We start from the raw sequence: 18,207 nt of genomic DNA on the forward strand, positions 1-18,207 counted from the left end.
TTAATATTGCCTCTTGCTAATTTAAGACAGAGTACTATCCATTACTGTATTTTTGTTATCGCTCTTCTCACTAGAACTAATTTTCGCGACGAAAATACAAGAAAAGACGAAGAAACAGAAAATAATACTGGATCATTTTGGTTTACTTTACCTTTTTCTTTTTTTTAAATAGTAAACGGTACAGTAGTTATATTGCAAATGTTTAGTTTTTGTTATACTTCAAGTTTATATGAACCATATGTTCAGATTTTTGGAGTACCAATAAAAACTTTTTGCTTAATCTTGACGTGAACAATCCATATGGCGATAATGTAATGAAAAACCACGTGGGCATACTTTGAAGTTATATTTTGTTAATCTATTGCTTTGTATTTTTTATATTTTCTTTGCGGAAAAACTGAAAATACAATAATAGACCGTACTCTGCCTAATTTACAACAAGAAGCAAAATTTGTCATGGAAAACTTGTTTTTCTTTTTCTATTATACATTCTACTGCATTCTTTAGTCTTTTACGAGTATTATTTCTTAGCATTGTTTGAAAAAAGCAATGTTACTCACTTTTAAAAATAAAATAATATTTATTTATTTATAAAGATATTCTTGCGGACTAACAGATTAACCAATATATTCATGAAGCAAAATAATGTAATCTTTCTATAATATTTAAAGCACTTTCCCTGCATGTCCCATAGCTGTGTGACATTCTATATACAGTTAGTAGCTGTACATGTCTGTAAATTTACAGTTGGACGGCACGACATGTCGTGACGTGGACGAGTGCTCATTGGACTCTGAGTTGTGCATTGGCGGCAAGTGCATTAACACCGACGGATCGTACCAGTGCGAATGCCCTCATGGGCTTACTTTAGACTCTACTGGTGAGAATACTATGATGATAGTTATACTATGTAGATAGCTTTCTACAAATTTATACTTCTACTAGCTTCAATAATAATTATTTATCTTAATTGTTGTCTGCCTGACATTTCCTCGGTTATTTTTAATCTGGTATTGTAGGCAACCGCTGCATGGACACGCGTCGTGAACAATGCTACACGGAGTACATGAGTGGTCGATGTTCCGGGCCGCTACTTTCAGAGGTACATCGGTCGGTATGTTGCTGCTCTGCCCTCGGCAAGGCCTGGGGCGACCACCGTTGTGAACCTTGCCCCAAGAAAGGTACATCGCGTTACTTACATTGTTAAGTGATGGTAACTTTGTTCTGCAAAAGTTATGATGCTTTTGATCGATATGTTCGTTTCGGAAGTAAATTAATTTGCTACTCCGCAAATCCAATGAAGGCTAAATCGTGTAAACGCTGCGATTGTGATGCATATTTTTTTCATTTACTGCATGAATTTCACCACTCTCCCTCCGCATATAATTGACGCACATATGACGGCCTGAGTGGTCGAGTGGCTTGCACACCGGTTTTCATGGTGTCGCCATCTCTGGGGTCCCGGATTCGATCCCCGGCCGGGTCAGTGTAGAAACTAATTTTTCTATATTGTCTCGGCTCTGGGTGTGTCGTACAGTCGTTGTTTCCGATTTCCATAACACAAGTGCTTTATCGAGTTCTTAGGTTTTCGCGATTGTTACACATAGGAAATGAAACTGCTTTTCCGGATTTAAATCGCGTATATTTGTTTTTTCAAACAAACCGATTTATTAGGGTGGATTGCATCAATATTAGACATAACTGGTTGAAGACTGTACCACCTCAGTCAACCGTGACCATGGGACATGTAAAGGGCCCGAAACGTCGGTTTGTTTGAAAAAACATTGCGATTTAAATCCGGAAAAATAGTTTCATTTCCTACAAGTGCTTTAGTTACTTACTTAGATTTCATTGGATGAGAGCAACGTATGTGATGTTGTCTAATATTTTGTTTTTATATAATTAATGAACTATTATAACACCAGCGCAACTACAGTCTCAAATTCATTCACAAAAACATTTGCGTGCGCGCTCCTTTAGCTGTCACACGCTTTGTCGATCTCGATGCGTCGGTTGAAAATCAGTTTAGTGATGGGGAAGACCTCCGAAGTGCTCTGTGACAAAAAGAAAACTTAAAACAGATAATGTCCATCGTGTCCCATGTAACAAGTGCATCCGTTACCTCGGTACCGTTCTTGACGCCAAATTCAATTTGTAAAAATGTCACTGCACTTCATATGAAGAGGATTAAGGCAAATAATGCGTTTAACCGTATTCTTAACGTTTAACTACTGTTAGACGTTAGTCTAAAAATAACACTAGGTACAAGATCGTATGTTAATTGTAATACATTTACGTGTAACTTTTTCTCTTAAATTTCAAAATCAATCAGTGACAAATATCACTGCTAATAACTTTTTTATATAAATAAGACCTCAAAAGTTTATGAAATTAGATCTATTTGCTAAGTTTTATTGACCTATGTTACCGGAAAGTGTACAAAACCGGGTTTATCCCCTAGTTTGCCACCCTTAGAAGTGGAATATTTTGTTCAAATTTAAAAGGAACCCATACTGAGGTATCTTCTTTCCAACAAAAAAATAATCATCTAAATCGCGTAACATACGTACAAAAATAAAATCCAGTCGAATCTTTTTTAAAGTCGGTTAAAAACATTCTCAACACGTATTTCGCCTCTACGAAGCATCCTCAGTGTCGTCGATTATTGAACTCTGAGCTATGAGCTCGCTCCAATGACATCTTTGTATTAGCGTATTAGATGCGGCGTTCCATACACACGCTGTTTTTCACTGATGTGCGGCGAAGACGCTGCACATCATTTAGTTGGTTGTCAAACATTCAAGATGGCGGACGCAGATGCGGTCCTCTTTAAATATTAATTTACATCGGTGTATTGCTCACATTTCGGTATTTGACTAATTGTGTGAACATAAATTTAAATTGTTGTGGTTTTTGATTAAATTGTGCATTGTAATATTTGATAAATGCGAAATAGTGTATAAAATGTCACACTATCCAGCTCATTTTGCAAGCATATAATGACGCATGTTAAACCAAGACAAAATAAAAATAATAGATTAATAATCAACAACGTGTTCTGACTATACAATAACAGAGTACGTAAAATATGATTTCCAGTTTAAGCCTGTTTTTTGAACGACTAGATAGAATTTTAACAAATCTCTGTGAACAGATAAATAAGCCTGTTATCGTGTGTGGTGACTTCAACATTGATATAATGCAAAATAATACAAAAAGTAGAGACTTCAAAAACATTTCATTCCTTGCTAGTCATAATTTGAAACTAATGTTATTTGACCCAACGCGTTTATGTAGTAGAACATGTATAGATAATTTTGCTTCCTGCATACGAGGAGCTAAAGCTGAAGTCATCGACACAACTCTATCTGATCACACAGCTCAATTATTAGTATGTCCAGTAAAAAAAACCTGCATACTTAAAACCTGGCGAGTTAGGACCCGGGATTTTTCTAAAGCAAACCTAATTAAATTTAAGGAATGCATTGAAAAATTGAGCTTTAGTGAAATATTTCAATGCAATGACGTAAATACGGCATACGAGTAATTCTTGAGCTTATTCCGATTATTTTATGATCTATGTTTCCCACACAAAGTTTTAAAAAATGCTTCAAAGAAAAGCCAAAATGGATTTCACGTGGCATAAAAAAGGGTTTGTACACAAAAGAAATCTACTGTGGAAATACAGAAAGAATAAAAGCACCAGAAATCTAGAATGCCTGAAATCTTATGCGAAAAAGCTTAAAAGAATTATTCAAAATACGCAGCGCAGTCACAACAATAGATTCATATGTAACTCTCAAAACAAATGCCAAGCAGCCTGGCAGATAATTAATCGTGGTAAGTGTTGTTATCCCAAAGAGCCTATTGCTAAAATTAATTATAATAATCGATGTTATTCAGATCCTTTGGAAATTGCTACTGAGTTTAACAACTATTTCTTAGACCAAATAGCCTCCAATAACAGTGACCATAGTAATCCCATAAATATTAAAATAAATCCGAATTCAATATTTATTTATCCATCTATACGTAATGGCATTTTAAAAATTATATTATCTTTAAAAAATACGTATAGTGTAGATTATGACGATATTTGCACAATACCTGTAAAATATGTGGCTAATTCCATTGCTCTACCATTATGTCACATAATTAACTTGAGTCTTATCTCTGGAGTTTTCTGACAGTTTAAAGTTTGCAAAACTTATGCCCTTGTACAAAAAGGGAGACGCGGAAAATATTAGCAACTACAGACCTGTGGCTTTACTTCCAATATTTTCCAAAATTTTTGAAAAAGTTATACAGAACAATTTATACTCCTTCGTATTCGTTCCTAGAAAAGCACAAGATTATTATCACTGAGCAAAAAGGATTTAGAAAAAATATGTTAATAAATAAAGCATTTTATGACTTAACACGTAGGGCTGTAACGAAACTAGACCAAAGAATTCCTACCTGTGCAGTATTCATGGACATGTCCAGGGCGTTTGATCATGTAGACTGTAGAGCATAAGGTCTTGCTAGAAAAATTAAATAATTACGGAGTAAGAGGAGTTGCTCTGAACCTAATTCAATCATATCTTCACAACAGACAGCAGTACACAGAGCTAAGTCAAGTATGTATCAACAGCGGTTGGGTCAAGCAGTACAAATCAAAGTGTAGAGTTGTAGAGCATGGTGTTCCGCAAGGTAGCATATTGGGACCTCTTCTATTCCTAACGTATATAAATGACATGCCCAGCAGCTGTGGTTATCCAATGATACTATTTGCTGATGATAGCACCGTAATTATTGAAAATACAAGCGGTGACCACAATTATTATCTAAACGAGATAAACTCTACTCTTGACCATCTGACTACGTGGATATAACTAGAATAATAACAACCTAAAAGTCAACACAAATAAAACTAAAATTATGTTTTTTAATCAGAGAATGACTCTACCTAACCTAAAAGTGAAATGTGGTGACGATGTTATAGGAAAAGTAAATGTAACGAAGTTTTTAGGTATAACTTTAGATAGGGACATGTCGTTTAAAACTCACTCGCAACAGGTCTGTGCAAAACTATACACGCTTAGCTATGCACTCTACAAATTGTCGAAAACTGCGGACCGCCGAACTGTGGTAATGGCTTACCACGGCTTTGTTGGATCTATCCTTAGGTATGGTGTTATTTTCTGGGGCAACTCTACCTACAGAGAAACTATATTTAGAGCCCAAAAGCGATGTGTCAGAGCCATATGCAACATTAAATACACTGACAGTTGCCGATCATTTTTCCGTGACCTAAAATTATTAACCTTCCCATGTCGTACATCTTTGAGGCATCTATTTTTGTTAAGACGAACTTGAGTGAATTCCCAGAAAAAGTAAGTTCACAAGCGCACTTATTTCGTACCAGGAAATATATGGTCCGAAGAAATATATGTAAAACGGCCCTATACAAAAATAGCGTTGTTGATATGGCACCCAAAATATTTAATAAAATTCCAGACGCAATAAAAAATCTTAGTGGAATGCAATTCAAGCATGTATTAAAACAATTATTAATTGACAAATGTTACTATAGCATAGGAGAATATTTCAATGATAGTTTCTTAGAATAGGTAAATGCTGACAGTTGGGTACCATTTAGTTATTAATATTTTTAGACTTTTTAATTATTATTAGTTTTTTGACATTGTATACATTTTTTTTATTTTGACATTACATTTTTATTTAATTGACTTCGTATGCCACTTTGGCTTATTGCAGAGATTCCATAAAATTATTATTATCATCTATATCATGTACCTGTAATAACGAATGAATAAATGAATTGAATTGAATTGAAATGATTTATATTATAGTCCGTTTTTATTGAAGATGGAAAAATTTGACATTTGCAGGGTTGCCAGTTTTCGTAAAATTTTAAATAGTCATGTAGCTATTGTCGATGGATTTATCGATAGGTTGGAAAGATGATAATAGTTTCCAAAAAATGTATGAATTGTGAGACTTATAACATTCTAATGATTAGTAATTGCGTTATCGCCGTCTTTACTCTTATTTTGACGTTTGGCCCGCGAGTATCAAAATCAATTCGTAAAGTATCTACAGACGCACGTTCAAATTATTGCCCTATTGTAGACTATGTACAATACCACCTGAACTCGTTTTTATTCATATACATTTTTAATAATGATAGTTGGATTTGATTATCTATACTGAATTAAAATGAAAAACCACAAAATTTCCCTTTTTGATTTTTAATAGATGTGATGAACTTACAAAAGTTGACAATTCAAATGTACTTATAAATTTTACAATTCAAATGTACTTATAAAATCTACAATTCAAATGTTGACTTAAAATTAAATATGTATAATGTACACTGGGCGGATTCACAAATTACGAAACAAATGTATATATACGTGTTTCATATACATTTTTTTTAATTCGAAATTAAATCTCTTCTGTGTTAGACGAGGTAATGGTATCGTCGGAATCCGATACATGTATAATAAATGTATCACATACGTCGTCAATTAAATGGTCGAGTTGGCGCATTTTCGTTTCGACATCGTTGATAACGTGGTCTACACAATTTTTCCACTTTTGTGGCGTTACATTAGTTATCCCTTCTCCAAGCAATATTTTAACTTCATTCATTTTAAAATTTTGTTATTTCTTGCGACGTGCCCCTTTACCTGTGCCCAAACTAACTCCGAAAAACCCGAGTGCTGGCCCATCTCTGGTGCGAATTACGCAATTTGACTGTAATTATAGCTTTAATTGACAAACACGTCTTACGCCAAGATTTCTGCACCTTTTTTTTTATTTTTTTATTTTTTTTTATTATACCTGACAGGCAAATGACTCCACCTAAACAACTACAGCAAGTTATTTAAATAATCTGCCAAAGTGAATATTGATTTGCGAATGATTACCTTGGCAATAGTTGGACCTTCGTTTCGGAAAAAGAATTGATGAACCTTGCGTCTTATGGCCTCCAAATGGAATTCATCGAATTTTTCTATGTAGCTTTTTCGCCTGCCTTTCGGTTTAGGGGGCTGAAAGTTCATATTTTCGCATTTTTCTTTTAGAACTGTATAAACAGTTGATTTTGAAATGCCCAGAATGTCAGCCGTTTTTTTAGCACATTCTGTTTTACTGGCAGCTTCTAAAAGATTTGGATCGCAACCCTTGTTTTCTTCCTGAACAATGTATTTATATACATTCTCCGTCATCATCTTCTCAGTAGTACTGAGAGCAATACGTTGTCTTTTCTTTCGAGGCGATAAAATGCCCGAAGTGGATGGTCCTGGGTTGTCCATATTGCGATGCAATACGCAACAAATACAGTAACAAAAAAAAACTTAACAAAAACTTAACACGATAACAGAAAACAATAACGTGAACTAACAAAAGAAACGTAATAAGCGCGAGCGCAAGTGAGCACATCCGAACAAGCCAAAGAGTGGTAGTCGAATGCGGCAAATTCTGCCGGCCCGCTGTGCCCGTGCGGCAATTTATTTATTTGTTTAAATTTTAGTAGCTACTTTTGTCTATAATAAGTAATATAATAACGACTCGCATATACCAATTACCAGCATAAGTAAAGATGACGTTATTTTTATTATACAGTTTTTTACGTTTTTCAATGTTAATTTCTAATAAAAAAAAATAAAAGCAATAGTAGCCCAGCAGTGGCACGAATAATGGGCCGATGATAATTCAAATTTAACAAGTTCGGACAATCATTGCGTAAGCGTAACCAATATTCAGTCGATAATTCATTCATTCATTCATTCATATTTATCGACTGCAATCACTAGCTACTTGAGAACGGGCAACACTTTTGCGCAACGAATTGTCAAATTTTTCCATCTTCACTAAAAACGGACTATAATATAAATATGGTTACCATATAAATTTAAAAATATAAAAATATACTAGGCTCAACGATGTCTACTTGACTAGGCTGGATAGTCTAAAGATCTTTGCTTTTCCGCGAAAAATTACATAACAATAATAATTTCAACAACTCGACTGTACTACTGTTTTTCTTTTACCAATTTTTTTTTTAGTTTTATAACAATTGTAAATAGTAAGCGAATAGCCCCTGGGTCAAAGCAAAATGAAATGTATTTTGCAACTAATAGCTATTTTGCTAGGGACTTTACGTCAGTTCTCCAACTATGCATAAATATCATTGGTAAACTCTCAATATTATCTGCCTGTCTAGCTCATTCTCCATAGGTATAGACTGTCACGGTACTACAGTACTGATACTATTTGTCAAAATTCAACACTAAAACAAAACACTATCACTATTTATAATGTTTTGTTTGGAACATGTAATTGTTGTGAATGTTCTTGTCTATAGATAGAAGTCGTTGGCTCATTCAAAACGGTTTGTCATATTTATAGCCATCGTTTATCGCAAATAAATTTACTTCTGTTTTTTAACCGACTTAACCGACGAAAGGAGGAGGATTCGACTGTATGTTTTTTTTGTATAACATACATACATACGCGATAACTTAATTTGTGAACCGATTTTGATGATTCTTTTGTTGAAAAGATGTGGTGCCATTTAAATTTGAAGAAAATGTTCCATTCTAAGGGTGGCAAACTAGGGGATGAATGATTTTTGAGGACGGCTTTTTAGTACTCTCTACTATTAACATTTAATTCCACAAAATAACATCTGAGCCTATTAATCGTTTCACATCTGCTGTTTGATTGACAGCTTAATCCTACAGAAGACGTCAGTGTTTAACTTATAAAAACTTTCCTTTTTCAGGAACGGACGCCTTCCGCACTCTTTGTGTAATTAATTTACCGCCCATCGGTGAAGTTGATATCAGTAACAGCACCATTTGGCCTAATGTTCGTAATTTTCCCGATTACAATGAGACGGACGGGGATGTCGTGAAACCTCATTTCCCTGGACCTAAAGTTATCGATGTTAACGAGTGCTCTGCTTTCCCTGGTTTATGTGGACATGGACACTGCAAGAACATGATGGGCACTTTCGATTGCGAATGTTTCCCTGGATATGAGAAAGTGAGTTCATATGATCTTGACATTTGTTTTTTTCAAATGTAGAATTTTCAGTTTTGACTTGTCATCTTGAAACAAATGTAAAATATCTATGGAAATTGGAAATTGATAAATTGTTCTACTAACTGTTAGTAGAAAAAATATTTTAGTGCCAAACCACTATCTGAGATGCTTCTCAGTCATATTGTTCATTGCTGAAGGTCTGTCCCCGTAAATTGGTCGAGATTTAATGGACGATTTCCTTTGTTCTGGTTCTGTTTTCGGCTTCGCTCAGGGCAGTTGCTATTGGGAGGTCAGTGAGGGTGGTCGCTTGGGTACCTCAACGGCTAGGTGTTCGATCGCGGAGTCTCTTTTTTTCCACTTTGCCCATCACAACCAGTTTGTCAAGGTTGTCTGGTAGTCGGCGAGCAACATGACCAAAATAATTCTGAATTCTTTGGTAGCATATATTATCTGGTAGTATAATCGGAGATTATGAAACTGATACTGTTTATCATTTATTGTGTGTTGTAGGATTCGAAGAATCACACATGTGTGGACGTGAACGAGTGTGAAATCGTGTCCGACGTGTGCGGTGCAGGTGACTGCCGCAACACCGACGGCAGTTTCGCTTGCCATTGTCGGGCGGGGCACCGTGTTACGCTCTCCAAGGTTTGCGTGGGTTAGTTAGCAATGTTTACTTAAATTAAAAATACGGAGCACAATTTTTGTGGCATCTTTGACCTTATTAATATAGTTTTAACGTCGTTATAGATATTGATGAATGCTCGGAAGATCACGGTTTGTGCCATAACGGCCGTTGCGTTAACACGCCTGGGTCGTATCGTTGTGAGTGTGGACCAGGAATGGAACTCGCGCCTGACCGCCTTTCCTGCAAAGACATCGATGAGTGCTCCATTACCTCCGGTAACTTATTGCTCAAATGGATTATAATTTGTGGTCGGGTAATCGGATACTTATTTATACAAAATTCTATTGCTTGCCTGCTCACTAAGGGAAAGCGATTTGGTGTCGAAAAAATTCTGCGATACCGGAATTGATGGAATTATTAAATAAAAGCGAAAGAAAATCAACGTTTGAAAATATTATTTGTCACAAATTATAGAATCCGTGTCACAAATATTAACTTTCTAGTGAAAAATGTAAAAACTTTAACGATTTTCTTACCGAAACCATCGTTACCATCGTTTAAGTTTAAAATTGACACTTCTAGCCGTTCACAGTATTTAAATTCGCTTATTGTATTCCTAGTTTATAGGAAGCCAAAATCTTATGTATTTTAAGAAGCCGCTTCCATATTTCGACTGCAATTCACGGTAAAAAGTGAACTTTAGGTATAAAATAATATCCAAATATCCGACAACTAATTATATTTTTTTTCAAAAAGAAATTTCCATTATACTCGTACATCATCCATCAACAAGAGTTTAGACCGTAGTTCGCCGGTCATTTCAACAAAAAGAAACAAGATATTATTATTATTAGGGTGGCTGCATTCAGGGCCTATGCATCCCCACATCACTGCGGCCATTGACTGATCTGTTGTGATCACCGCTAATTACAGTGCAAAGCCAAGGCCGACAGCATTGAAAAACTGAAGGACTTTCCTGGCTCCGACAGATTTAATGTCCTCTAGTTGTGGCATGTGCCTTCCCAGTACGGAACTTCGTACGCCCATCAGGGGGTAGCATTGGGTAAGTAGATGAACAGGAGTTTCATCCTCTGTGTGGCAGAATCTACATTCTCTATTTTCTCTCTGCCCAATATTTGACTTGTGCTTGTTTAAGCCACAATGCCCTGTTAAGGCTCTAGTGAGCATTCTTATGCCATTCCTGTCCAATGACAGAGCTTCTCTACAGTGTTTGGCACTGTAGGCAGATATCAGGGCTTTTGAATGCTCAAGACCCTTGTTCTGTAACCACACTTCTCGGGAGAGGTGTGTGCTCTCATTTAGCAGAGTGAGCTTTGCTATGAAGGGTTCGTGTCCAATAAAGGTTTCTCTAGCACCAGCCTTTGCCAGTTTATCCGCTGACTCATTACCCTCGATGTCAGAGTGGCCAGGAACCCAGCGCAGTACCACTGTATTACTTTCCCCGAGAGTGTTCAGTATATTTACACAGTTCTTTACAATCCTCGATGTTGGGTGACTGAGGCTAGTACAGCCTGGGTCTCACACCGTATATATCACAGCCTACGTTGGGTCCCATCTTAGACCCATCGGTATACCATAGAAGGCTACCGTTCATCCAGGTGAGACTGTTAGTTTCCCAGTCCTCCCTAGTTGGAAATTCTACATGGTAGAGTTTTTTAAAGTTTTGTTTGGGAAGCATGACATCAGAAGACAATCCCAGAACAGAGTGTTCCAGAATTGAGTCTTGGGCTGATCCCAATGTCTGGGAGAGCCATCTACTCCTTAACCTAGTGGTAAGCCTGTATATGCTGGTACTGGCCACCCTCTGTATGAATAAATCAGAGTCAGGAGTCAGGTTCAGCAATGCATTTAGGGCTGCCCCAGGGTGTGGTAGATTTCCCAATGTGACAATTGTGGTTGTTTGGCTGACTTAGCACCCCAAGCAACAGAGGCGTAAGTCATTATGGGCCTCACAATTGCCTTATATAACCAGAGAGTCATCTTTGGTTTTAGACCCCAACGCTGTCCCGCCATACGGCTACAGATACCTAAGGCCATCTTGGCCTTGTTGATCGTGTTAGCGATATGGTGGTTCCACCTTAGGGTTTGATCTAGAGTTATCCCTTGATATTTGACTACTGCGGAAAAGCCCACAGCCTTGCCACCAAGAATTGGTTCTATTAGTTTGTCTAGTTTCCGTCTCCTGGTGAAGGGGACAATTGTTGTCTTTTCCGCGTTTCCACGTCACAAAAAGTCTCCCCGAAGCTAATATTACACGAGTTAGATATTGTTATGAAGCAGATAATCGAATAAACGCAGGCAAAAATTGCAGGTAGTAGATACAGGATGGGTTTGGTGAAAAACTTTCCGAATAGCTTTGTATTGACTTGTACATTGAAATGGCTGTTCCAGGCATCTGCAGCAACGGTGTGTGCGAGAACCAGATGGGCACTTACCAATGCGTATGCGACGAGGGCTACGCGCAGTCCACCATCAAGTCGCATTGCGAAGATATAGACGAGTGTTCGGAGGACCCTAATCGGTGCCAGCATGACTGTATCAACACGCCTGGCTCATATCATTGTGTTTGCCGGTACGGACAACGGAGGAAGTCCTCAATTCGACTGTATTTTTTTGTGTTTGTATGTTACGCGATTACTCGTAAACCGATTATTTGTGAAACGATTTCGATTATTCGTTTTTGTTGAAAAGTTTTAAATTAACATGCAGTTTCTTCTACTCTCTCTCTACTGCTCTGTACTAAGGAATGCCCTTACAAGACAAAACGTCTTGTAAGCGCATTGTATGACTAATGTAAGGGTACCACACCTATTAAATTGTTTCTACGCGTTTTACCCGATTTGCAATGTCGTCTAGATTTTACTCCGTATTTGTGGTTTGGTGTAGTTTTGGTAGGTTTCATGATTATCACTAATTTTTTTTTACTCCAATATGATAAGAAGGAAGAAATCTGTAGTTATATAGTAATAATGATTTAGTGAATAATTACGAAAGCTTCTTCTATCCGACTGGACTCGAACCAGCGACTGTTGCCTCAATGTGGCGACCGCTCTGCCAACTGTAACAAGCAACAGGCACATAAAAAAAATTGTAAGACATGATGGCTCTATCCGTAGCTCAGTTGGCAGCAATAGCGTTAGTCACAGTCGTTGGTTCGTGTCCAGCCGAATCGAAGGATTTTTTCTTTTGCGTTTGTTCGAGCTTTGTATTACTAATAATAACAAACGAGTCGAGATTTTCACAAAAAAATAGATGAATATACGTTATCCCCAGTGAACATTATGTCAAGTAAATTCAATTTTGTTTTTCTTAAATTAAATTTTAAAAATGAAAAATCTTTTTTTTTTAATTTTTTGTTCGAATTTAGTTTTTTGTTTCTTTATTATTTTTCACAAAATTCGGGGAGCATAATATTAGTAAATAAAATAAGGCTGTTTACATTAAAAACAGACAATGACCAAAAAAACTAAGTTGGCGCAGTGTTCATTGGAATTATACATGGTAGTGAAAACCGATTATTAAATTATAATAAAAATGTCGCAACTACGAAATTCAAGTTTTTTTTGTTGTGTGTTTGTTTACACTGTGTCAATTTTAATTTCTGTTTTGTGTGGTTCTTCTTTTTGGGAAGCAATAAACATTTTATCTATCTATCTAAAATCTATGAAGGTTGTTACAATCGTCGATTGGTAACATTCTGTTTCGTGTGGTGGCAGCGAGGGCTGGCACTTGCGCTCGGACGGGCGCTCGTGCCGCGACGTGGACGAGTGCGCGGGCGGCGTCCGGCCCTGCGGCGGCGGCGAGTGCCGCAACACCCCCGGCTCTTACCGCTGCACCTGCGGAGAGGGGCTCGTTCCCTCACCCGACGGTGCACTGCCCACCTGCATAGACATCGACGAGTGCAATGACGTGAGTCGCAGGCGTTTGTTCATTCGAAAGAATTTCCGAAGCTGCGATAACGCAAACCAGTGTTATCGAAGTTTAGTAGCAGTAGAACTCCTTGTGAAATAGTTCGTCCAAGGGAGTACTGTGTTCCGGTTTTGAAGGGTTAAGGGTGCTGGGGAAATTACAGGCACATGAGACTTGTCAACTTATGTCTCCGGGTGACGGGCGCAGTGGCAGTGCCCCTCAGATCTTTGCAATTTAAAGCTCTGAGTCGCACTACAACTGCTATGGACAGACGTGTAGTTTACCATCAGGTGCACGACTTGTTCGTACCGTCACTTGATATTATAAAAAAAAAAACCACTCCCCATTTTATTTCTACGTTGTTCGTTAATACATATACTCCAAGCATAGGAAAGAGATTTCTTGGTTAAAACGTCAATAACAGCAAATAATTGTAAACGCAGATTTTTTTATGGACAATTCATTTTGAATTAAAAGAATTTTGTTCAATAAAAATAATGACGATATTTTTGCCATCTTATTAAGTACATTCAAGAAAAAAAAAGGTGAACGAATTTATATTGTATAGTGGTTTTTATGCATACCTTTTTACTGTTTTCATTGGTATGGTAATATTTGGTGACCGTCACGCATTTGCACAATTTATTTACCTTATATGTTTCAATATATGGTTTAATAGGTCTAGTTTATACAGACTTCGAAGATATTGTTGGTTACTTGAATACATAAATAAAAAATATTCAGTAGATGTGCAAGACATTCTCTTTCGGCCCATATTGACGAATGCTTATTAGTCCTTGTTAATGTTGCAGGTGCCCGACCTGTGCGATGCGGGCGAGTGTCGCAACACTATCGGCAGCTTTGTATGCCGCTGTCCAGACGGATACAGTGTGAAGCCCGAGCAGGGCCCTGCCTGCACTGACGACGACGAATGCGAGCTTGGAACCTGTGACTGCCACCCCGCCGCGGACTGCATCAACCTCCCGGTCAATATGCTTCTTCATTATTTTTAACCATATTATTTATTTATTTATTTATTTATTTGTTTATTTGCAAACTTTACAGCTTTTTAATTTTCGTTTACAATCATAATAATATACTATTATATTATATATTATTATATATTATCTATATTAACTTAATATAAACTTTGGTGCTAAATTCTCCTATTAACTGCCTCAGTGGTCGAACGGTTATCACACGGGTCTGCCACGCAGAAAGTCCGAGTTCGATTCCCGGGCGATTTTCGGGGTTCGATTTGCGTCGTTCATTGTAAAAGTCATTTTGATAATGTGCATTATTATTTTTATTATTCTAGCTCAATCATTGACTTACAAAGAAATGGACGACGGGTCTATTACAAAAATCACGAAAAAAATGTCCCAAGTCAACCTATTTAAACGTAGTGACATGTAAAAGAATATGAAAAAGCTAAAACTTTGAATTTAAATTGTAATGTCATCGCAATACTGTCTAATTTTGCTTGCTTCGCTGTCAGTCGAACAAACGAAGACTAAAGCGTGAATGACGCTCTGTATACGATTTTAACGCCCTATAAGTTCGGGCACTTTTTAGCGCGGACCCGACGTCCATATAATTGTAAATCAATGAGCTCAATGCTATTTTGTTTCACATCTACATTCTAAAATCACTTTTCATCACGCTTGCTCGTAAACAGTGTCATGACATGCAGGCAAAGTCGACCGTAATGTCCTAAATTATGCACACGGGCTTTTTCATTACATTGTCGCCCTATGGATTTTTTACTTCAAGAAAGCAAAAAGTTTTTATGCTCGGAAAATTTCAACGTATATTTCACATAAACTTGAAGCATAAAAAATTTGTAATTTAACTATATTTTACTAAATTTATTTTGTGCATTCAAATGCTGCAGTATTTTTAGAATTAAGAAAATATTTATTTTATATCTAATACATTGTGGCTGCATTCGTCTGTGCCGTTTATACCATTTTAGTTGGACTTGTATTATATATGGAAGAATAGCTGGCAATCTGTTTAAAAAAAAAACCGCCATTGGCAAAATCCGTAAATGTGGTATTGTAATATTTATTCATACAAGAAATAAATTAACGTTGTATCTATTTCCTCGCAAATGCGATGAAAAATATTGTATGTGGCACGGGCGGTGAAAATTACAAACCTCGAGTCAGACTTACAAACTAACAAACTCTCGTTAATAATTTTAAGAAATTAAGGGCGCTCAATAAGTGAGCGCCCTTAATACACAATGTACTTTAACGTATTTGTAAGACGGCAACGTCACCTATATTTTGTAACTGATTATATTTATTACGAGTGATGTTCTGTAGGGCTCGTTCCAATGCCGCTGTCGTGACGGCTGGCGTGGCGATGGCACGCAGTGCGAGGATATTGACGAGTGCCTCACCAATAATGGCGGTTGTCATCCACGAGCGACATGTCGGAACACCGATGGGTCGTTCATGTGTCTGTGTGATACGGGTTACAAGGGCGATGGGTAAGTTGACGAAGTGTAACTCTGTACATTTTTAACTGACTTTAAAAAAGGAGGAGGTTTTCAATCCGACTGTATGTTTTTTTGTGTGAATGTTACGCGATAACTCATTTGTGAACCGATTTTGATGAATATTTTTTTGTTGGAAAGAGGATACCTTAGAAGTGGTCCCATTCAAATTTGAAGAAAATATTCTGTTTTATATGAAACTACTAATTTTATAAAAGAAATCAAAGTTGCTTTATCACTCAAATATTTTTTTATTATTGTTTTATTTAACATAGGCTATGGCACCATGCATTACATTGCCACTTAAACTATTTGAGACACACCTCTAAATGTAACAAACTAGGGGATGAATTACATTTGAGGTCGGTTTTTTTAGTATTCTGTATTGAGATTATATAGTAACGTTACGAATCGATGCAATAATTTTTGTTCTGCAACTTTTGGCAATTCCTGAACATATTTTACGCTAACCGATGGAACAGCAAATCCGACAATTTACTAACGAATAATCACTTACTACGTGCTTAGGAAATATTTTTATCACTTTTCTCTAATTTTACTATGATATTGAAGTTCAAGTCTAAAGGCCACCATATAAAGACGATTCTTCGTTTCGATCGATCATTTCGACAATTGTATCGGTCGTAGTTACAACCCTGGCATTCAAGGTAACCGTTAAAGGCATAAACATACACTATCGATTCGTTGTTTCGGTCAATCTGAAACGGCGGATCGTGAAAATAAATAGTTCTGTATATGATGAAATGACAGAAAAGTGACGGAATTTTTACCTAAGCCGATGGATGTTCCCAGGATAATTGTTACCCTACCATGATCTTATAGTGCACAGGTTGCCAAAGTTTTTGTCTCGCTGCCCACTTAGGCAACATAAAAAAAAATTTAACGCCCACCACCTCAAAAAATAATTGAAAACCATTGACTTACAAATAAATGGACGACGGGTCTAATACAAAAACCACGAAACAAATGTCCCAAGTCAACCTATTCGAAATTTAAATTGTTATGTCATCGCAGTATCGCGCTGTCCGTAGAACAAATGAAGACTAAAGCGGAGTGTCGCGCTCTGTATACGATTTTAGCGCCTTACAAGTGCGGACACTTTTTAGCGCGGACCCGACGTCCATATAATTGTAAGTCAATGTTGAAAACATGTATTTTTTATATGAACTTAATGCAAAAAATCACAAGGAAAGATATTTGTAGTGTAGCTTATAGATTCAGGTTTTTTTAAATGCGTTAGCACCCCCTGGATAGCATCAACACCCCCCAATTAAAACTACTAGCGCCCACTGGGGTAGGCACCACTTTGGGAAACTATGTTGTAGTGGTTAAACCATACTTTTGACAAACTGCTTATTTCAGCTACTCGTGCGTGGACATCGACGAGTGCGCAAACGACCCGACTTTGTGCTACAATGGGCATTGCATCAACACGCCCGGCGGGTACGAATGCGAGTGCGACGGCGGCTTCATCAAGTCCAACGACGAACGTTCTTGTCTCGGTAACGCGTTCATCTTTTGTTGTTATCAAATGATGGGACGAACCAGTCGTGCGCCAGGTGGAAAGCGTTGCACTGTAACTGTTATTTGTTACAGTGCCACTCAGAACTTTAAATCCCAAAGAGCTGAGGGGCACTGCTTCTACGCACGTCACCCTGAGACATAAGTTGAAAAGTTCTATGTGCTTGTGTATGTCACTTACACCCTTACCCTTCAAAATGGAAACGCAGTAATGCTCACATTACTGCTAGGCGGCAGAAAAAGGTAAGGTTATATTACCAATACAGATTTGTCTAATTTAGGACCCAGAATCTCTGTGTAAAGGAAAAAATTTAAACATATTAAAAAAATATAATTCAAAGGCTCACATTATGTTTTTCCTTTAGAAATATCTTCTGGAGTTTTATTTAGCGTGAATTATAAAATAAAATTGTTGTTATAGCAGCAAATTAGAGAAAAACGAAATTTAAAATGTTGGGTCAACAGCGAAAAACAAAACCTTTTTAATGGCTCCATCGTTTTCGTTCAGTTCAATTGTGTCAGATGTCAACGTCAAATGTGGAAAAGT

General features: G+C 37.1%; 1 protein-coding gene across 3 annotated transcripts in view; it reads left to right on the forward strand.

The window, feature by feature from the left end:
• The window catches only part of LOC113234686 (fibrillin-2-like), an 87,129-nt gene that overhangs the window by 43,433 nt on the left and 25,489 nt on the right, over window positions 1-18,207 (forward strand). For all 3 annotated transcript variants that reach the window (XM_026470123.1, XM_026470121.1, XM_026470122.1), the window contains exons 21-30: window positions 748-880; window positions 1,020-1,181; window positions 8,795-9,057; window positions 9,568-9,715; window positions 9,808-9,960; window positions 12,098-12,278; window positions 13,423-13,615; window positions 14,428-14,601; window positions 15,946-16,112; window positions 17,502-17,641. In XM_026470123.1, the coding sequence (XP_026325908.1) occupies window positions 748-880; window positions 1,020-1,181; window positions 8,795-9,057; window positions 9,568-9,715; window positions 9,808-9,960; window positions 12,098-12,278; window positions 13,423-13,615; window positions 14,428-14,601; window positions 15,946-16,112; window positions 17,502-17,641 (1,714 nt within the window). The remainder of the gene's footprint in view (window positions 1-747; window positions 881-1,019; window positions 1,182-8,794; window positions 9,058-9,567; window positions 9,716-9,807; window positions 9,961-12,097; window positions 12,279-13,422; window positions 13,616-14,427; window positions 14,602-15,945; window positions 16,113-17,501; window positions 17,642-18,207) is intronic.

Source organism: Hyposmocoma kahamanoa, unplaced genomic scaffold (assembly GCF_003589595.1).
Source record: "Hyposmocoma kahamanoa isolate Upper Pololo Valley unplaced genomic scaffold, ASM358959v1 86, whole genome shotgun sequence".
NCBI lineage: Eukaryota > Metazoa > Arthropoda > Insecta > Lepidoptera > Cosmopterigidae > Hyposmocoma > Hyposmocoma kahamanoa.